At 36.9% G+C, this 22,047-nt stretch overlaps 3 protein-coding genes across 5 annotated transcripts; 1 reads left to right on the plus strand and 2 right to left on the minus strand.

Moving 5' to 3' along the window:
- Positions 1-676: 676 nt before the first annotated feature.
- Positions 677-4,518, plus strand: LOC105170644 (RNA-binding (RRM/RBD/RNP motifs) family protein). Its single transcript, XM_011091497.3, has 5 exons — positions 677-1,043; positions 1,153-1,275; positions 2,943-3,011; positions 3,092-3,273; positions 4,122-4,518. Exons 1-5 carry the CDS (start codon positions 888-890, stop codon positions 4,285-4,287), a joined length of 696 nt encoding a protein of 231 aa, XP_011089799.1. The 5' UTR covers positions 677-887; the 3' UTR covers positions 4,288-4,518.
- Positions 4,519-6,664: 2,146 nt separating this feature from the next.
- On the minus strand, positions 6,665-15,907 carry LOC105170645 (K-stimulated pyrophosphate-energized sodium pump protein). The gene is made up of 11 exons (XM_011091498.3): positions 15,512-15,907; positions 15,256-15,340; positions 11,910-12,103; positions 11,563-11,645; positions 10,665-10,710; positions 10,526-10,582; positions 10,354-10,408; positions 10,162-10,262; positions 7,989-8,052; positions 7,750-7,883; positions 6,665-6,985 (listed from the first exon to the last, which is right to left on the minus strand). Exons 1-11 carry the CDS (start codon positions 15,587-15,589, stop codon positions 6,812-6,814), a joined length of 1,071 nt encoding a protein of 356 aa, XP_011089800.1. The 5' UTR covers positions 15,590-15,907; the 3' UTR covers positions 6,665-6,811.
- Positions 15,908-16,748: 841 nt separating this feature from the next.
- On the minus strand, positions 16,749-21,562 carry ACR9 (ACT domain-containing protein). Of its 3 annotated transcripts, none has more exons than XM_011091500.3 (6): positions 21,194-21,562; positions 20,137-20,355; positions 19,950-20,055; positions 18,366-18,717; positions 17,394-17,615; positions 16,749-17,181 (listed from the first exon to the last, which is right to left on the minus strand). In XM_011091500.3, the coding sequence occupies exons 1-6, from the start codon at positions 21,345-21,347 to the stop codon at positions 17,035-17,037; spliced, it is 1,200 nt and encodes a 399-aa protein (XP_011089802.1). In that variant the 5' UTR covers positions 21,348-21,562; the 3' UTR covers positions 16,749-17,034. The 3 variants fall into 3 exon arrangements, with proteins under 3 accessions (XP_011089802.1, XP_011089801.1, XP_088741553.1); XM_011091499.3 differs by having other exon boundaries at positions 17,394-17,678; XM_088885427.1 differs by having other exon boundaries at positions 17,394-17,678; positions 21,117-21,257.
- Positions 21,563-22,047: the final 485 nt, after the last annotated feature.

The raw sequence follows: 22,047 nt of genomic DNA on the forward strand, positions 1-22,047 counted from the left end.
AGCCACACTCCCTAAAACTTAGTATGATTACAAATACATCCTAATATTAACAAAAAAATAGAAAAAAATAACTACATTTAGTTCAGATTGATTTATTGGTGATTTATTGCAAGTTAACTAAATTTTCTTATAGTCAAATTCCTTGATACATTTTTACACATTAATGCAAACGAAAATGTATATCTTTACCGTTATAAGAGTAGTTTAGTTGTATAAATTATTTAATTTGTAATAAGTTAGTAATAAAGCAATCGAAGATAAATATCAATTTTTATTTGTTAATATCAACAAATAGAGTGCATATTGACCAACATAGAAATTTATTTATTAGACGGAAGCAAACCTCAGAGGTGCTAGATGTAATTTTTCAAACCAAAAGAAGTTTACGTATAATTACATTAAATTTTAGGGAAAGAGAATGTAATTATTACTTTTTTACTAATAAGCTATCAATGTAATTATAGAAAGTTGAGCGGTAATTTACGCAACTTCACTATACTTTTGGGATATCAATGTAATTATAGGAAGTCGAGGGGTATTTATATGTAATTTCTCTACACTCGAGGGGTATCAATATAATTATTCCTTTTAAAAATTAAGGAAAAATGTACAAAAAAAAAGAAAAAAAAAGAAAAGAAAAAAAAAGAAAAGAAAAGAGAGCCCCTAAATTCTTTGGAAGCAGGAAGGGAAATAGCAGCAGACTAAAAAGTCGCGCACAAGTTGAACTCTCTGTGGCTTGGTCTGTTCACTCTCTCTCCTCCCCAGCCCACCCTTTTCTCTCTCCTCAAAAATCTTCGTCCCCTTCCGAACCCTAAACCTAAATTATCTGCTGCTTCTTCAGATCTCTGTCACTCTTTCTCTACACTTACGCCCGTATAGAAGAGAAGATGGCAGGTGCAGCACTGGATATGACTCTTGACGATCTAATCAAGAGCAACAAAAAACCCGCCGCCCGGGGTAGAGGACGCGGCGCTGGTCCTGGCCCTGCACGCCGCCAGCCTAACCGCTCCGCCAATCGCGCCGCTCCTTACGCCCCTCCCAAGGTCGGATCTTGTTGCCGCTTTCTATGTTTATACTTGAGGATGTTTCAATTGGATCTCCTTGTTTTTCTCTTTAAATTATTCTGAGTCATGAATTATGGGTTTGGAATAGGCGCCTGAATCAGCTTGGGGTCATGATATGTTCGCCGCCGGCGGTCGAGCTTCTAGTATCGAGACTGGAACGAAGTTGTACATATCCAATTTAGATTATGGGGTCTCTAATGAGGATATTAAGGTAATTCCTCGGAAGTACGGCTGTGTTTTTTGTTCATTTTTTCCCGACCAAAAAAAGGATTCTGCTAGAATATGTTCCATATCTCTTCCCAATTCTTCCAATTTTCTTGTTTTAATATTTTTGTTTGATTTACCAGTGCGAATTTTTGTTTCTTGAAGGTGTGATTTTTTTCTACTGCACCAGGTGGTTGCTTGTGCCTTCTAGTTGCGTCTTGTGGAGAATGTTACACGTGCATTGTGTTGTTCCAATCAATTGTTGTTTTTTGGTTTTAGTTTTTATGTAGACACAGCTTGCTATGGCATATTTGTAGTCTGCTGCAGCAAGTTTAGCAAGATATATCACTGATATTATTATCTACTGACCCTTTTTTAGGAGATAACGGACAGTTAGAATATAACATGAATAAGACTCTGAGAAAAGCTAACACTGACCTCCACATCCGAACCAACTGCACCGAGGCCAAATCTTGTTGCTCAATTGGCCCATAGAAGTTGGGGTATCCTAAGGAGAAAGAACAGCTTGTAGTTCACTGAGCATCATTCTTCCATCAAAATTACTTAAATGGCAACAACACTGTCTGTCCTGGAAACCTTTATCAGAATTTTGAATATGAGGCCTAAGCTGATGGTTCGAGTACACAAAAACATATCTAAAAGAATCCCTTAAAAATTAATAGAAACCAAACACTGTTTATGCATTATTTTTTTTGAGTTAATATCAGTAGTTTTGGTCAAAGTAAAAAATTAATATCCTTTTCAACTTATGGATGTAAACTGAATAGCATGCTCCTTTCCTTTTACAAATTGCTTTGATCTTCATCAACAATCTCCAGTCCCAAGTAAAGATCAGTTCTTTATTACATTTGGTATTATTATCTTCTCCCTCTTTTGTTTTTCAATGTACCTATAGGTTTGATGAGAAAGGATAATATGTACTCTCTTAATTTATATTCAATGATGTATACACTTACATAGATAAAAATATGTACTCATTTAGATTTGCTAACTTCATGTATAAACATACCTATGCTCTCCGATGCATGGTCTATTGTCAAAACATGTTCAGTAAAGTTGGTCATTTGTTATATGTTCTGCATGCATTAACTTCATATCTTCCTTTTAAAAGCAAATAAAGGAAATTGAGCACTTCAGTGATTTCCTAACTAAAATCTAATCTCCATTGTCTAATGTTTTCTTTTTCCTGAATCATTCTCTAAGGTTTTTCTTCACGTTCAGTTAAATTGTTTGCCTTTTGGCTGTTGCCACTGTTCATAAAATAGTGATGGAATGTATCTTTGCCTGGATAAATTTAGGGGGCATCTTCTTGTACTGTTAGTCTGTTTTACTATGTTTAACTGTTGCCTTCTAGAGTTTGCAAGCGAATCTTATCTTGGCTGTATCTTCTTTATGGTGAAATTGACTTCTCCATGTTGATTCTTATACAACTGGTCAGTTTGAGTATTCTTATCGGTGGAGGTTTGGATATTAGTACTCGTGAGTCGTCTTTATGGTGCATCTTTATGGTGGTGTTGATCGAAGATCATTTTTGTTTGCATGTAATACAGGCATTGTTGCTTAGTTTGTTTTTCCTCCTCTTTCTATGTACTTTCAGGAAGTTGCTTTACATTTACCCTACTGAAAAGGAAATTATTTAATGTTAAACTGAAGGAACTGTTTGCGGAGGTTGGTGACCTGAAGAGGTATCATATACACTATGACAGGAGTGGCCGATCAAAGGTATTATCCAAGTTTGGCACTGCCTTTATTTCTTGTTATGTTTTTGTTTTGATATAGTTTAGAATTTCTTTTTTCTCTAGGGTACTGCTGAAGTAGTCTTCTCACGGCGTCAAGATGCACTAGCCGCCGTTAAGAGGTATAATAATGTTCAGCTTGATGGGAAACCAATGAAAATAGAGCTTGTTGGAACAAATGTCTCAACCTCTGGTGCCGTTCTTCCGCCTGCTGCCCCTTTTGCTGATCCAAGTGTAGCTCTAAGAAGGTATGTATTTTGTTGAATTGATGTTTTAAAATGTTGTATTGCTTCATGAATTGCACATCACTGGCAAGTTTTGTGCTTAAATACGAGACTTCCTCCCATGGACATATATAAAATCCTTTTACCCAATAAGTTGTAATGTACTTCCCATAATTATAACGTCAAACTTCTATTAGGAAGATATGCAAATACTCAAGTTTGTCTGTTGGATGTGTGCAGATAGGGCAAGGTGTCTTCCTTTTTTTCTTGGAAGAAGCTCAATTCTGTAGATGGATTGGGTCTTATCTTTCTCCATTGCATAAATTGCAATTCTTCTGTCATATGTACTGCAGTTATATCCGGTGCCGAGCGGAAGGGATTTTAACTTTTCTCACAAATAACTGTACATGCATGTGTTGTTTGAATTAATTAATCATGTTCCGCTTTCTTAAAAAATTGATCAAGGAAGTTGTTCTCCAATTGCTCTTGCTGATTAGTAAAACATTCGAATTTACTTGTTGAAAATGCAATGATATTTATATCATTAGTTGTGCGTTGAATTACAAAATTGTCCATTTTATATGCTTCTGGAATACATATGGGTATATGTAAATGAATGACTACAGATATTGCTCAAGTTCTTATCTGGAAAATGAAGCTGTGTAGTGTGTACCTTTTCCTTTTATGGAAGTAGTAATAACTACTGTTCAATTTTTGAAGACTTTTTAAAGTTGTCTACCAAGCAAACAGAGATCTACGTAAAACTGAGAAGCAGCCTATTGGAAATGAAGATGTGTTCCTACTGTTATCGTTGGGATTTTTGCGCATTTCGTTGTTTTTTTTCTAATATTCCTTGAAATTATGCCATGCAGTGGCGGACAAGGGAGAGGTGGTTTTGGGAGACCACGTGGTGGCGGACGAGGTCGTGGATTTGGAAGAGGCCGTGGACGGGGAAGGGGCCGTGAGGAGAAGGTATCTGCCGAGGATCTAGATGCTGATTTAGAGAAGTATCATGCAGATGCGATGCAGACAAATTAATTGAGGCTAGCATATTTACTGGATACGTGTTTGCTCCTGTATGAGTTTGATGCTCAAAATTCGCTATAGTCTGTACTTTGAACAATATAGGTACTTTCAGAGAGGACAGAGGGAGCTTTAGTGGGGGGAGTAGAACTCTGTTTCAGGGAACTTGCTTTACTTATCAACTGTATGTTTCATGATCGACATAAGTGTGTGGTTGACATTTAAGCATCTTCTTTTTCCTGAAAACTTGGAGTGGTATTATGCATCATGTGCTTTACCCCCGCTGAAGGTTATTGGTAAACCAGAAGGCACAGACCAGAATCAAAATTGAAGCAATTCAGCGTGCTCAGTTTTGAAACCGAAGCCAGTCCTGGATCTTCGAAACTGTGGAGCATCAACTTTGAGAGATTCCGTGCATTGCTCTCCATGACTCCTTTTATATTGAAGGTCTGTGCCATTTTCCTGATTAGGTTCTTCCTGAAGGTGAAGTTGTGTTCATTTTCCTGATTAGGTTCTTCATGAAGGTGCCTCTGTTCATAGAACTTTCAACTTATCCACACGACCTACTTGTACTGAATGTCTCTTTCTACTAGTAAGTGCCAAACCTTGTCAGCTTCATTTCAAGTAAGAATCTGGTAATGGCATCTTTTAGATGAGAGCTACATTATCTAGAAGGTTTTCTGGAGGTATGGACATGGTCCCTATTCATATAGCAATGAATAGGGGGACCAAGTTTAGGGTTCTTGATGCCTGAAGTTCAACGAGATGTTTTTGTCTTATGATAATCTGGCATTTATCATATATGAAGGTCATGCCTCTGAATTCTTATCTGGGACAGTCCTCTTCAGAACTAGAAAAGTTTTAAATTAAGGGAACCGGATAAAATGTCTCATGTTTTTTGTTGCTGGCTTGTGGTTAGCATCAGAACCTTAAGCTGCTTGTACCCAGATGCTATTACTTATTCCACTGCTTGTTTTCATCATACAAAAGACTGGAGCCTACTGGATTGGGTGTCATGGTGAAGTTGAGAAGTGTGAGGTGAATATAGGTTTAAGAGACGCAAACCTCATTGAAAATGTTTGCAATTATTTCAAGGATAAGATTTCCTGCTGTGTCATACCTTTGGTCTTCGGTGGAGGGTGATGATCATCTCTTTATTCATCGTTTTTTGGGGTTTATTCCTGATCAGTTTTTTTATGCGCAAGAACTCCAAGATTTGCTATGATTTGGTTCTGCTACAGCTCTGTCAGTGGTGTCAAGTTATGGACAGAATGGAGATGTGCGAAACTTCCTCGAAAATTGTTTTGCTTACTCTCTTATGATTAGTTCAAGTATGCCTAAATAATTTTTTATATTGTATTTCTTCTTGCTGATTGCATAATAATATTAAAATTTTATTTCTGAAATACCATAATCACAAACTTGTCTATTTCTTTATGTTCTCTTTTCTCAAATTATTTCTCTCTTTATTAAGTCGCCTAAAGCAAAAACCACAAACGACATTTATGTATTTTACAATTTGGCTCATGCAAGAGTGAACATGAATTGTGTCAACATCCATCCTCCTGCCAGACGCGATAACAATTGTCATCCCAGGTTCTAAAGGATGAACGGATAAAGCATGGCAACTATCCTTGTGCTTGGCCAGCTTACAGATCCATTCTGCATTCTTCATGGCAATTGGACCAGGGTATTCTCTCAGTACGAAGAGCAATTACAAAGAAATTATAAAGCAAGACAGCGCTACCAGATTGTAATACTGGAAAGTTGGGTTGATTGGAGCATAAACCATCACCCAGGCCACAAAAAGCAGCACAATTTATGTTTAGTTGAGCTCAGACTCAAACCATTGAAATAAAGGCGGTCGAGCTCAACTTCCTGCTTAAAATTTTGTCAAGTTCTAATCTTTGTACTCCTGACACAATAGATCAGCTCTGGCGGCTGTCATCTTCAAGTTGCTACATCTTTTCGTACCTCTGTTCATTTCCTAACATTAAACCTAGCATCATTAAATCCTTTTTATTTATTTAATTTTTTGGTATACATCCACCTAATTCTGATATTTCTTCATAATACCATAATCTGTTTCGTTCCTTCAAAATGACCAAAGACTCGACATAATCCTAAATGAAATAATTTGAATTTAAGGAAGGATAAATAAAAATAATTTCAAGCGACTTCATATAGAATTCCACCAATATTTCACAAAACGATGAGAGTTGAAGAATATGAAATATTTTACAATATAGACTATCCACATGATTTGTTGTTAGGGATTTGAAATCCCTAACCTTTTATCCATCAATCTCATCGACAATAAATTAACAATCCATGAAGATGTATCTGTCCATCAAACAGCCAGAAAAGGTGTTCCTATGAAAGTTTGATCAGATTTTCACAAAGCAAGTTTATATATAATCTGTTTCACTCGTACAACATATTGTACAATATACAATCACAGCATGGTTCAAACGGAAGAAACTACTTTCCCCATATTTTCTACAAAAACTTACCACACACAAAACATTGGCATCTAAATCTATGACTGTTTAGGTCTTTTAAGTTTCTCCCAACTAGAAAAAATTAATCCCAACATGAAGTATACAATAGCTTTTATACAAGAGAGCACAAAGTTCCAACAAGACGAGGGCCAGTACCATGGATAAAGCAATCGGAAAAAAAGGCTTATAACATGCCGTGGATATCTTCCAACCTGAAAAGTAGCACCAATGTTACATACAGGCAGAACCAGATATTTAATTTCCTAATCCTTGAGCACTAAAAGAATGTAATTGGCTCCAAATACTGAAATCATAAATGCCACTATCACCTCTTTGAACTGTATCATACTCACTTTCATGTGTTGATTCATATGAAGGAAGATGCACAGTTACAGAACTCAGCAGGGAAGGGATGGGGGTTGCACAACTATGTTCATAAGAATCACAACCAATATCACAACACAGACAAAAGAGAGCTAGCAGTACACATACGTAGAGAAGACAGTCTTCAGAGACCTTTTGTGTGATTTGTTTGAATTTTGAGTTTACAACATCCAAGGGAGGTTTAACAGAGAAGTTCCATCAAGAGGTTCTCTGCTTGAAAGGATGCAGCCAAGGAAAAAAATTGTACTGCAATTATTTGTATTACAACCCACCCTTCTAGTAATAAATGAGCCAATTTTACATCACCAGACTTTCGGGAAAATATCATCTTCCAAGAAAATATTTTTTCCACATTCTTTCCCTTGTACCCCATGTGCGGTGGAAACAAACGGAATCTTACTTACCAACTAGAACAAAAGATTGCACTTAAAACAAACTGGTGATAATATCCATGTTCCAGAAAAGCATTAGAAATTTCCTATTTAAGGCAGCATAAAGGGAAGAAAATGTAGGGCCATGGCCACGCATCATATCCGGAGAGCCAGAACATGCACAAGGATGCATTGTTAAATCCCATATTCAAACGACTTACAGGAAAAAGAAAATTTAGTGCATCCCAGGCTGCATGACGGACAGCTCTCGTTGGATACATAGGACCACCTGGGGATGTAAAGCTGTATAAACATGTTTTCAGTCTTGTACTGGTTGTCATTCTAAGTTCTAGGCCTGTAGACATTACAAAAAGCATTTAACAATCAGAAGATATGATATTACATTTCATGCATATGAAAGAAAAATCTCGCATGTCATATGGCAAAACCAGTATAGTACCTTGGAGCACTTTTATCTGAGAAAGGTAATGAAGAAGTACTGGCTCCACCTTCAACTTTTGAAGCTGATAACACAACAATCAATATAATATGAGATGACAACAAAATGATAAATACAAGTCAGACACACGACATTCTACAAATTCTAATAATCCACAAGTTAGTATAATGTCATTGTATCAAATATTCAAACCCCAAATATCCTATTTGTTAATGCTAAATTGACAAGGCTGGAACTTTTGTGGGTGCTGTGGAAGAATTCTAACATATACATAGAGTTGGGATATGTACCAATTAGAAAAATATATACTGGATCTAGATACCAGCAATAACAAAGATAGAATGGGAAAATAGATCACCAATATTCTAACTCTCCCCCTCTAGTTGAAGCATATAAGTCAACCATGCCTATCTTGTTGGGGAAAGTCCTAGCTTCGTAGGCTTGGTGAATATGTCTGTTGTTTGCTTTGAAGGAGTAAAAGGGTATGGAACTTTTGACTTATGACAGCCTCCAGAATGAAATGATAATCAAGTTCATTATGCTTTGTTGTTTCACAATGAGAACCAAATGCACAGGAGACGGAGAGAGACTGTCATAATAAGTTTCACGAGGTAAGGTAACCAACTGAGTGTCTGAAGCAGATGGCTCGACATCACCACCCACAAATTAGCCCACTGTAGCTTTCTAAATTTGACCCAACATTTTCCAAAAACATGGTTAGTGAAACTACAATGTGTGTAATAACCTAGTTCTTACTTTACCAACAACTAATCCATAACCTTGGCCTCCAGAGGAGTCACAACCGCAACCCCGAATAATGGTGGCTGAGGAATCGGGGCCAGTAGTAGTTTGAGACCCAAAAATACTAATGGCAACACAAAGTACAGAAGATAATGCCTTGGACCAAGTAGGGAGACCGTCACTTGCCAACCGATCATGGACTGGGCGGAGACCACTCTCAAGACTACATAAAAACTTGGCCACCATTAATTCCTCCCATTGAGTTCTCCGAGCCTAGACGGCACGGCACAGCTTAATGGGAGGGTAAGAGTTCATCAGCAAACCTCTTAAAAAGGCAAAACAATTGGTCACAGATCAGCCATCTCGCTTAGGGGAGAAGGCCTTTTCATAAAGCTAAGAAACACAAGAAATAATTGTCTTGTGAGAATAAAGATCCAACAATACTTCCACATCGACTTGGTTGAATCCAAAAACATGACATTCTCGCTGACAGAACTTTCATGTCATTGAGAAACCATGTCGTAATGGAATAATCAGCGTGTTGCCAAGAGGCATAACTAGTATCCTTGGATGCAACAGAGAAGAACAAATATAAGATAATTTATTCTGACACCTGAAAAAGAGCTTGAGCGCCTGTGACCAAAGAATATGGTTCTGAGGGTTTAATTTTATGGTCGTACAAAAAGCACCTTTTCTTCAGAAGCATAGGCCGTAAGAGAATGAATAGAAGGGCAGAGCAGAGAGAGATGTTACAGAGCCATAACACAGCCACACAGAAAATTATAAAAATGACATAACCAACCAGGCAGCCATTTTGTTTTTGAAACTGAATGTAACACATAGAGGGTGACCCAACAGAACTACAAATCCTGGCTGAAAGAGAACACGCCATCGGTGGGACAGTGACCAGACAACTATTGATGACGCTGATAGAGACGGGAGCAAGATGGCCGGTCAAGGGACCCTCAAAAGTATTTCAAGGCACGAGGCAAAACAAGGCTGTCGGCGTGGAGGAGTCACCGTGCAACAACTGAGAGGTGGTCAATGGCTCATGCAGAGGATTCATTGTGCAACAACTGAGAGGTGGCCAATGGCGCTGATGTGAACAGAGGTAACATCGGCTACACGGGGTGAGTGAAGAAGATCGCGAAGGGTGTTTGGGCTTTGGGTCACTAGTGACAGTTCTCTCTCTCTCCAGTTTTTCCCCCCTCCCTCTCTCTCTCTGAAATGAGATCAGAACCTCTTGATACCATGTTGAAATTGAGAAGGCTGAAACTTATTGAAGATCCGAACCCCAAATATATAGAGTCAGGATTTCTACGAATTAGACAAATATATACCCAATCCAGATACCAACAATCACAAAACTGAAATCAGAAACAAGATCTCCATATATTCTAACAAGGATAACCAAATATTGTTTAATAGTTACCTGATCAGCTAGTTCAATGACAAAAATGTCCGCAGCATTCCCAATCAAGAAAGCATTCTGAGAATCAGGAAATTGCTTCAAGAAGCTTTCAAGTTTGTCAGCTACGACGAGCAAAGTAAACTCTTCTGAGAACAATGATGAAAAGGCTTATTCAATCACAATGCTGAGTATTTACTGAAAGATTGATCAAACCTGAGTTATAGAAAAATATGAATCTAGAGAGGAGAAGAAACAGGTCCCGCTGAGCCTAGTAGGGATTAAAACAACAAAAGTTATTGCAGAAGAACAAACTCATGAATGAAGACAAGCTTAGAGTCCAAAAATATTAAGCGATTTCGTATCACAGAGAATATAGATGCCAGACCTGCTGGGGGATCTTCTTTAACCTCTCAGAATCAAGAGCAACTTCGTCTAGCAGATACTGAAACAATAATGCAGTACAGGGATTAAATATATAGTTGATCAATAACAGGGAACTATGCATCTTGCCAAAAACCTCCCACCTGAAAGAGCCTCAGGAAACGCGTTGCATTAGTCTGGATATCAATCCTGCACATATAGATATACTTTGTCAGGCAACTCTTCCAAGACAATTTCTCAGTTGAAGAAAATAGAGAAGGATTTGGTCTCTTTAAGAATAAACCACAGAGAGATGGGGAGAAGAGAGACAGAATATAATTATAATGGATATAAAATTTGCAAATTTATGCAAATAGAGTTATCAGTGTGGTTCTGGAGTTAGTTTGCGTAATATGACCACCTAAAATTTCCGGTGGTCAAGTTTCTTTTTCCTCTACCTTGATAATCTGTGTTGATGCTGACACTGTTATAAACGATCAGGAGAAAAATGTTTCTGTTAGGTTCATGTTCCTGCTACAGTAACAACAAATTACAAGTACATAATATTAAGAAGATACTGGGTGGACTGTTGAATGAAGACCATAGTGGCTGTCTTAACCCCACCTACAGCCGTAGGTCCATATATGCAGCACGAAGTGAGGGCTCAAGAGAAGACTCTCCTTTGCACAGAGCAGCCACTTACAAAGGTGCGTTTGACACGTTCTTCCTTTATGTCCGCTAAGGAAAACTCAGTGTTCAATAATATTTTGTATACTACAGAAATATTTGTGGTTTCTTCCATGGAAGATGGGTAATAGTCATAGGTGACAAGAAAGGTGGGACAACCAGCATCTAACTCTAAGCACAATATGCCCCACATCATGATGAATCTTAAAAAGAATAAAGAACATGTTTGACTTAGACAGCCAAAAGGATCTACTTAATATACATAACTAACTCTATGGTTCACTCGCAGTACACTGATGCTTTCCCACATAATTAGCTTTATATTAGTCAATTACTACTTATAGAAGTAACCCCGTAATAGGCAAAGGTTCATACCAGAAAACATTTGCAGCACCTTGGACAAGAGCGGATGAGTAACGAAGTGAGACTTCAGGATTATCAAGCTGAACCTCAAACATCTGCAAAAGAGAAGTAACATATTAAAAGATTGGTAATCTGAAATAAAAATTCTCAATTGAGTAAGATACAAGATGAGACACCAGTGATGAAGATATTATGTACTTGGTGAAGATGGATGTGTATGACAGATCATAGAGAGAAGTGAAAAGGAGAAATGAGAAACAATATAAATCGATGAAGTTCCATATTGCATAGGATTCTACCTCAATCAGTACATCTAGCACTCAAAAGAAATAAACCTCCAGAAGAACACAAACACATACCCACTTGTGGAACAAGAGAGCAAAAATATTAGAGGCAAATGACTGGCTCCAAAGTTGTACTATGAGATCAAGTATTGATTTTCCATTTTGTGGCATGCATACAAAATAATCAGCAAGCACGCTATAAAAGCATATTGGGCCGCTGTGTCCATCATCTGCCACAGAAATTGCATCTTCCTCGCCAAAAATAATCTCTGTTCCAATAAGCAGCAGATGTAGCATTAATTGATAGAACCAACTGACTTCAAAAGTATTTTAATGCAAAAACAAGACTCCCCTTAAACCAAAAGAAAATAACAAATGGTAACTAAAGCATATAGTCCGGAGATTAGATGGAAAGGTCTTTCCAGATTTTAGGGACATGTGAAGTTTCAGGAGCACTACATTTATATGTCCTTGCCTGCACATACAGTAAAAGTATCATGTGGTAAATTTCTTTGCCCATATATTGTGTATTATCATCTACCTCTTTTTTTCTTAGCTAAATAAACATGTAAAACCGGTTCACTTTCTGCAGCAAGTATATCAATAGCTTGTGTTCTAGTAGAAGCAAGAAAAATAACATGGATGACTTTGAACAAGAAGTTAATTTTTTCCAGCATAGAGCCACTTGTCTCTTGAGCATAGTTTTAGGTTTCTCTCAATAGAATTGCAAAGCACCACATTCTTCTTCAAGTATAATAACTCCAACAGCAAAAAACCTTGATTGTGCCAGGATTGACCTCCTTGCATGGAATATTCTGCCCAGCTATTCTAACCCGGGTATAAGGAAACAAATATATACTTGCTAGCAACCCTTCAATTGTATTAGCATTCATGAGACCAAGTTAGAAATTCCTATTCCATTTCTTTGATGATTGAGCCTAAAGATCTATTTCGGCCTTATATAGTTGGCTGCTAGACAATAATGATGTTTAATGCAAGAGAAATGATCCTTTCAGTGAGAAACCACTGAACACTTCAGATCAAGCAACCCCATTGCATCAATTATGCCACAAACGAACAAATCTAAGCATCCATCATGTCAGAGTAACCTCAGGTTCTGCTATTTCAGGCAAACGGAATTTTGGTTGTTCCTATTTCAGGTGTTCCATATATGAAAGAAATATTACTACTATCAAAGTATTGTGGCAACAGACAAAATTTCAATTCTTCGAGGAAGGGATTTTGTGAAGTGTATTGCTTGTCTTTGAATTTTCTTTACCCAGTTTTTCAGTAAAAGAGGAACTGGACCACTTTAGGAGTAGAGAATCACGAATCAATATGGAATGAAGATTTAGGAAATAATTTCAACTGAGACTGAAAACCATGATGCCTGATAATGTACGGTAGTCGATGTTTGGTGGTGTCAAATAAAGCGTCAAGATATGCATTATGAATGTGCATTTAAAACCTTAATCTGCAGCCATTCCCTTTCTATTTCCCCCCCAAATAACTGATTGGTCTGGACAGAATAATAGCACCCACCTACATGCAGATTGGGAATCAAAGGGGGAGGAGAAATTAAAATTTCAAGAGAAGAGCTCAAGTTTGGGTGGGAAGCACCTGGGTTAATACCCATAATTCTCCAAACCCCAATAGATATAAGGGCTAGCCATTCAATAATCGCTGTATTACCAACACAGAGAGCTTGTACAACTAAATGGGCTTATAGAACTTGGACAGAATTTTAAAATGAATCACCAACCAGATTATCTCCTTAAGTCATGCTTAGGGAGGACACCTTGTCTGCAAACAGCAGTCATGCTTTCTTGATAAGCAATATGTTTCCTTATCCATCTATCTATCTAATATGTGTGTATATATGTATGTGAATGTGTGTATACAAACTGACATGGACGAGTAAAATAAAATGAGATGAAAATGTCTTAAAACTTTTCTAGTATTCTCAAGTATCTGCATAAATATTACTGTTGACTTAGTAAAAATAGATCCGTAAAGACTGTTCACCATTGCTGTCTTCTAATGTTAGATTTTCTTCGGGGAAAGATTAGCATTTCAAACTGGTCACAAGATAAGATTAGCCTATTTCCAACCTCAGCAGATCAATCCTCATACTCTAGATCCACAACTCAAATCTTCTATTACTTATCATTGTTATGTCGTTTTTTGTCTCTTAATGAATCATCATGTCATAGAAAATAGTTCCTGGATTTTCCTCGTGATCTGTAAAACAACCCAGTTCCCAGATATTCTTCTGGTTAGTCATGTTTTGATTTATCCAGCAGATTAGCTCCTCATTTCATACTCAAACTTAATGACATGTAGAAAGGAGACCGTAAAAGGGATCCTGTTTTATGTGAGGTCATGCACCAGAGTCATCTCTATGACTGCGATTCTATTCCAATAACTAAGGGTATTTATTTCAGACTTGGTAGGTAAACTGCAGTTCCCTAACCATCTTTTAGGACCTAGCAGGTGTCAATGCTCTAAAAGCTAAAAGTGATTGTGGCCGTGCAACTTAAATGTTTCAACCATCACAAACTCCCAAGTGCACATTCGGTTGTGGCTTTGCCAACCTGGGCCTCTGCCACAAGGCAATTGTTGGCACAAAGCCGAACAATCTGGTCCCCATGTTTCAGGTAGAATGATGAAACCTAAATTATATAAAAGGGGCACACAACTCAGTTGCAAAACCCTAATGTAAAGAACTCCTTGCAAAAATTTTCAGTGCAAAACATTTTCTTAGCAAACATGTTCATGCAAAGTTACTAAGATACTCATATGCATCTAATATAGTTGATCAATTCTTTGCATATAGCAAGTCAATTTTAAGCTCGATCAGCTATCTTATACCTGGGAATTTGTAACTTTCAACACACTGTATATAAAAGGATCTCACTAATTGCACAGAACAATAAGCAAAAGTATGGTAGTGTCCAGTAACATTACTTAATTAAGTTGACCAAAGACCAATGATCATACCCATAACTCATTAAGAAGCTCCAATTACTCGCTTATAAGTAGAAAATGACACAAAAATAATGGTGTAAAGCCGAAAGATGATTTCACTTTCGTTGTCCTATTATTCTTTATTCTTTTCCAAAATTGGGGGGAGGGGGAATCTATAACAAAATGTTAGCGAGGGTGAGAGTAAAATTACAAGATGAAACCAACTGTTCTCCAGAATGTACCGAAATCAATTTGATATGAAAAGGGCCACTTGCAGCAAAACGTTGAGCAATAAATCCACAATCAGTTAGTTTATTCTCAATGAAGAAATGTTTTTGAAGCTTATATCTTTTCTCCCGCTAATATTGCATATACGTGCAATCTTGCACTTATCAAAAACCGGTGCAACGAAAAATAAAAGCATGAAATAAACAACAAAATTTCCTGGGATTACGTTTAGCACGATCATCTACTTCCAAAGCTATGTCCGCGAACAACTCTTGCAACAAGTTCGGCCTCTGCGTTGCTGAAGCTAAAGCCTGATGAATAAATAATCAAATAACATTAACTAGCGCAAAAACAAACGGAAAAGGAAAAAAAACACTTGGGCATTAACCAAGCAGAACCCATCTTAATAAATGCAAAAGGGCATTCTTCATTGACATATATTTATATGTGTGTATGGAGAAATGGAGGAAGAGAGTAGATACACGTTGAAGCTTCTTCTCAATCTCAAGCGTGAGAGCATTGAGATAAGCGGAGCTGCGAACCGTCGGCGCCTGCGGCATTCTGATTGCGATCTTCCAAGAATGGTACGTTTCTGGATCATTTGAAATGAGAAAATAACTGCCCCCTTTTTTTCAACCAGCAAAAAGGGTAAATTATAATAATAAATTAGATGATCATTGTTGAAATTCAGGAGAGGATTTTAGAGTTTTGAGGGTTGAAGATTATCCGAATGTGAGGATTACGCGTCACCGACAGACAAATGGGTGAGTCAGCAAACGGTGGATTGCCTCAGAAATTGTTGGGAATGGGAATGGGAGCTCTGCCCTTTTTCCCCCTTCTTTTTTTAACTCCGTAGGCTTCACCGCCAATGCAATAATACATATGGCTTTCTTTTCCTCCTCCTATTAACATTTTCATTTATTTAGAGCGAAGGAGATATACGCACACCCACGCCTAATTATATGCATTATTCTTGTTATAAAATATTATCAAGATGGAAATATTAATTACGAAATATCATAAATTTTTATTGTCTTTTCCATATATTTCAATACGCATCGTCTCCTATTTATGTAATCTATTAGTTAACAATAGCGTATTAATGATGTTATTAATACTCTATATCTGATAAAGTAAAAATGTCTAGACATTATTTAATTTCGTATTAATGGTCGTTCATAATAACTTGTATTTTACAACACTTCCTCCCCTTTGATGGGACATCAATATAGTTTATTCAAGAAACGTATTTATAAAATCTTGTCTCTCATTAAAAAGTACATTTGTACTAATGTTCGCATTGTTCAATCTAACCTCATAAAGTATTGATCTAACATACTCTGCTTTATATTATTTTGTGGGGGTGTTTGTAAGTAGGTTTTGAAAGGTTTGAGAAAATGAATATGCATTTTAGGAAGTTTCTTGTATTGAGAAATCTGAAGAGTATGCATTTTAGAGAGTTTCTTGTATTGAGAAATCTGAAGAGTATTTGATAATATTTTCAAAGAGGACAGAAAATTGCTATGGACTTCATATCATATATACCCTTACTATTGAACGTAAAATGAATAAAAATACATACGACATTGTCTTCTTCAGAGAGGAAAGTTATGAACGTCAAATCATGCCTCGACAGTGGTTATTTTATAAAGTCCCAACTTCTTGTTTGTAAATGAACCTTATCGTCTTTTAGAAAGATTGTAGTAATAATCCTCATACTAAGAAGCATCTTCAAGAATGAAATCTCAACGAAAAATTTGTTCTTTACCAGAACTACAAACTGAACTTTGCTTGCTATAATCTAACCAGAAATCAAGAGAACTGTACAAGGAGGCCATCTTTGCATTGAAAAACACCTGCACCTCACCCCACTCATCCCATACAAAAAGGAGAGCCCTCTCCTCTTGTATCTTCTTACAGGCAACACCAAATGTAACATCCTTCCTATTTTCAATCGGAAAGAGATGGTGTTGAACGAAAAGGACGAGGTGATGGTGAAAGGAACTCACCAACCCATGAGTGCTCTTCTAACCTTGTCCACAATCTGATTCCTAACAACCTTACTTGACAACTGAAAATTGCAGTTTTCATCTAAAAGGAACCTGTAGATCTCCCATTCACGATCTGCTGCTGAATGCCTTCCAATCTCAGCCTATGAAGGCAGACAAAGTTGTTCTTATTTTCATATTAAAATATAGAACAAGTGGCAGATACAAACATCCACTTTGCATGCTATAAGCTGTGGATGGAGAAATCAGAAACATTTGAATTCTTTTCTTTAAATTAACTTGGAGAATGTGAAAGAGTATTCATCCATCTTACACAAAACTATAGTTAAGGAGACTGTTGTAATGGTTTACTTACCAAAAATATGCAGATCCCAAGACTCTTTAGGGCGAAAGTGACATCATAGAAAACCCTTGGTCTTCCCCTCCCTGACACCTCCACTGGATTAGCCACCAAAAGCTCGGTGTCTGGACCACGGTTTGTGATAAGAACACGAAGAGGGTGAAGCAATTCCAGCTTTAAGCGAGAGCACAACGCATCTTGCTTTTCAGGATCCACTATCTTTTCCCCACCTTTATGCTGAATAAATAGGTCAAGTTCTCGGCGACCCTTATTTACAGGGGAGAATCGACCATATGCTATCTAAATAGGAGTACACCAGGAGAGCATCGGCAACATATAAGCTTAATTCATTTATTCAAGTGTTCTCAGTGCAAGACAATGATGAATAACTAACATGTGTTTGAGTTTGATGTTCAAGTAACGGATCAAAGATTTTGATAGAGATTTTGCAAAATTGACTTAGATAACATGTGAAAGCATCAAAATTGTCAATTCAAAGTGCAAGACCAATTCACGGTCGTCGAATTAATGGGCTTGAGAGCCTCACCACTTAGCAATACCACCTAAAGTTAATAGGCACAATAGTTACCAATCTACAGGCACTACTCATCAAAACATAAACAAGGCTCAACGGTTCATGCACAGATAAAACTTTATAGCCAGATAAGCATAAGGCCATAAGCAAAGATTCCGGTCATCCTGACCATACTCTTTACTTAGATACAGAAAAGATAATACACACAAAGGCATAGTCTTTTCATTGCTATAGCCTATGGGAAAATCTAAGTTCAGGAAAATCCCAGTCAAGTAATCTCACACATAAGATGCAATACTGTTTATGGACTCAAAGGTAATGCAGCCAGCTTGAATCCAGTTTAAGTAAAAAAGTTACTATTCTTCCGACTAAACTCAAAAGAAGTTGACAGATGAAGCATTCAACAAAGGGAATCAAACTAACAATTGGCAAGGACAAATAGGATCATGTACCTTGATGTTCCAGTCTTTCAATGTTCGCATAATGTCATAAAGAAAACCCTTGTGATCTACACAGTTGATCTGAAGTAAAGTATGAGCTGGACTCAAGGAATTGTCAGTTTTGACACTAGCCCTTTTCAACTCCGTGATATCCTGGCTAAGAGCCTGCGAGCGAGGTTCCTTTTCTGATAAAGTGAATCTAAATAATTCTTCAGCAGCAACTGAAGACAAAGAAGAAGTGCCCTGAAGGTTTTCACAATGAGGGCCTGCTAACTGAAGTTCACAACTAATACATGATTCACCAAGAACAGTGTACAACCGCTCACATGTTTCATCTTGCCTTGCTTTTGTATGTAAGAGCTCCCTGACACCCAAATAAGGTTATGATCATAATAACTATCAATAGTAGATCAGGACAAAATAACAAGGAAGAGACACTATGATGAAATAGTCTTCTCTGTGGCAGAAACATTTCAAGTTATACAAGTTTCGACTGTAAGTGAGATAATATGAAAGCTGTTTAAACCGTAAACCAGTGTCAACATACATGTGAGCTGCTTTAAAATTATTTTCATTCTGAAATACATACACTTCCTTAGCAGAGAGAATACAGGTCATCAAAGAAACTTCGAAAGACAAGAAGTTGGACTATCCACCAATTTATAATATTATGCAATTACAGCAGGATCCTTTGCTTACAGTTGTCTTGTTTTGAGTGGTAACTTCATCCTCCAATTAGTTTAAACAATTCACTTAGCATCTAAAACACAATGTTGAACAAGAATGAAGCTAACAAACAGTGGTTAAGAGTAGTATTAACCAACTGTAGTCTTTAGTTTGGGCTTCACTTCAACCAACTCAGACTTTTAAAAGAATAGACCAGCATATATAAATAAGTAAAAGAATTAAAATAAATAATGATGTCAAGAGAAATAAAATAGCACTTAGAGGGTGAGATGTCATATTAACCTTGTTAAATGAGGTGAATTCTTAATCCGAATGCCATATGGAAATAAAATATCTGAATTTGACTCAAAGGCCATCAGATTGTGTAACCAATATAAGGCGAACCAAAAGAACTCGGAAAAACGGATTCAAGTTCAGAAGATACAAATGGATAACTAAATGGGAGTACAAGAAGAAGTCTTAGTTATTCAATAGTTAAACATCCCATGTATGAATACATGCCACTGGACTGAAATAAAACAGCAGAGAAACTTTCATCAAATGGATTGCCCTCCAATACACCACAATAAGGCCATATGCAGCACTCCTACTAGTCCAAAAAATTGTAACATAATCTTCAGTGAATATTTGGATGCCCCAATTTCAATTGGAATGGAGTTTTCGAGATGACTTGAAGAGGTTAAAGTTTTCCAATGTCTTAGTTTTAGACTCAAAAGTAGTGGTTTTACTTGCACCACTCTTCAAGCCACAGAGTAATTCTGAAAGAACATTGTAAACTCATAAAGGAAGACTTACACCCGAATAACCCCAAAAAGGACAGAAATATGAGTCAATTTGGGAGTACAAGTTGCAGCTCAACACCATAATATTCTTACATGACCAAAACTTAAAAAAACAAAAGAAGCTTACAAGTTATCTTTTATGAAGAAGAGGTCCAGAACATAACCATCAGGAGTTGTGGTTACTTTTACTCTCTGAATGGTAAGCTCAAGCTCATCAAGGACCTCAGTCACATCTGAAAAAATTTAGGAAAAGTTAACACAGCAGCATAAAAGTGCAAGCGAACAGTAGAAACAATACGAACAGTTTTTCCTACCATGTAATAATCCCTTTCGATCAAGGCTACAGAACTTCAACAAGTAAACAGGAGAAGAAGAGGCCCGCTGAGATGGCTGGTTTAAGTAAAATGATGGTATTGAGGGTGGGCAGATAGACTGAAGGCGCTCCTTCAAATTCATCCATCTCACAACATGAGAGCTAGAATGAGGAATCACCCACAAAACTACATAACACCATATGCCATCTGTTGAAACATCTGCAGATCATAACCAGGGTGAGTTAATTACCTTGACAAACAAAAGACATATTCATAAAGCAGAAACAAAAGAAGAACACAGAAAAATATTAATAACATGCAGGGGCAACATTGCTTGGAAGAATGAAGATATTGAAAAACAATGCTTATTTACCATGAGCAATGGTAATCTTCTTAGCCAGTTAACTAAAAGTCCTAGTTTTAATGCCCAACAAGAAATTCATATGGCTCCGTAAAAACAATTCAAGCCACCCTACTCGAAGAGATTCCCAGAAAACAATTTCAGCTGCATTAGCATAATGCTACTAGAAATTAGGCAAATCGCAATCAGGGCCTTGACTTTGACTGTCAAGTAGTGCAACTCAAATGTAAACGCTGGAGTCTCATTTCAGATACATAGGGGAAAATAAAAAAAGAAGTTCTCAATACACAGATATGCCTCCAACAACTTCAAAACAATGAGTTTTAGCAGCTACTTAATGTCTCTTAGCTCACAAACACTGAAAGGGAAACTTGATCGAAGTATTTAAAATAGCAACACTACCTCTTAACTTATTTCATGAAGTGGCAAAAGGAAATAGAAAAATAAAATCATTTTCTTCTGGAAACACTACAAACACCAGCAGCAACTCTAACTCCAAATTAGGAGACAAACCAAACTAGGCCAGGGAGTGCAATCATAACGCAAATTCAACACCAAGAATTCGCATAAAACAAAACAGATACAAATTAGCATAAATATCAGACTAAAGAACTATTACCCAATTAGGCTGACACATAAAGACCATCAGAAAACCCCCCCAAAAAAGGCAAAAGAAACGGGGTGGAGAAAATTGACCTCCTCTGGTAATATAGAGCCCGAATTCGAGAATAGTATGGCAAATATCGCAGCCCAGTCCAGTCTTATCCGGACAATTCACCGTTATCACGTAAGGCTCACCGGCTTTCTTCCCTTTCTCGATCAATACGGCGTCATCATTCGTGACCCCCATATCACATAGCAACCCCTGCGGAAGGCTGAACCCTAAATTATTGAATCAGGAGAGAAAAGGAGCTGTGGGAGTGTAGAGAAATGGACATGAGCAGAGGTGGGAAGGGCGTGAATTGGTTATGGAGGTTACATGTGGCGGGAGAGGAAAAGAGAAGCGGTGGGGTAGAAAGCAGTCTTTTTCTAGAGCTTTCAATCCACTTTTAATTTAATTTGGACAAAGCATAGAGCTTTGTTTGTTTTTATTTTTTTATACTGGAAAACAAAATGTCTTTTTATAAAATACATAATTCACTGTATTTTAAAAACTCCAAAAAATTCAATTATATATATCATACTTCCGCCACTCTGACGAATTATGAATAATAACAATTATATTTTTATTTTATCAATATTATAATATTTTCAGTTCATAATTTTTCCATTTACAATGGAATGGTTAAGATTTTATATATAGTACAACTGTACAACAATTATAATAAAATATGGGAAAAATAAATGCAATGACCCACCAACCCTACATATATTGTTGCGACTTATATTATTGTTATTTACTATATAGTAAATAAATATATTTGTCATTTTTGTAATTATACATCAAAATAATATTTGACACAAGATAATTATAACTATTATTAAAAATAATATTATAAATTGGCTCGATTTATGCCATCCAGTTGCGTACCCATCTAATTGGTTTGCTA

This window comes from Sesamum indicum, linkage group LG9, assembly GCF_026168435.1.
Source record: "Sesamum indicum cultivar Baizhima isolate 11 linkage group LG9, ASM2616843v1, whole genome shotgun sequence".
In the NCBI taxonomy this organism is placed as follows: domain Eukaryota; kingdom Viridiplantae; phylum Streptophyta; class Magnoliopsida; order Lamiales; family Pedaliaceae; genus Sesamum; species Sesamum indicum.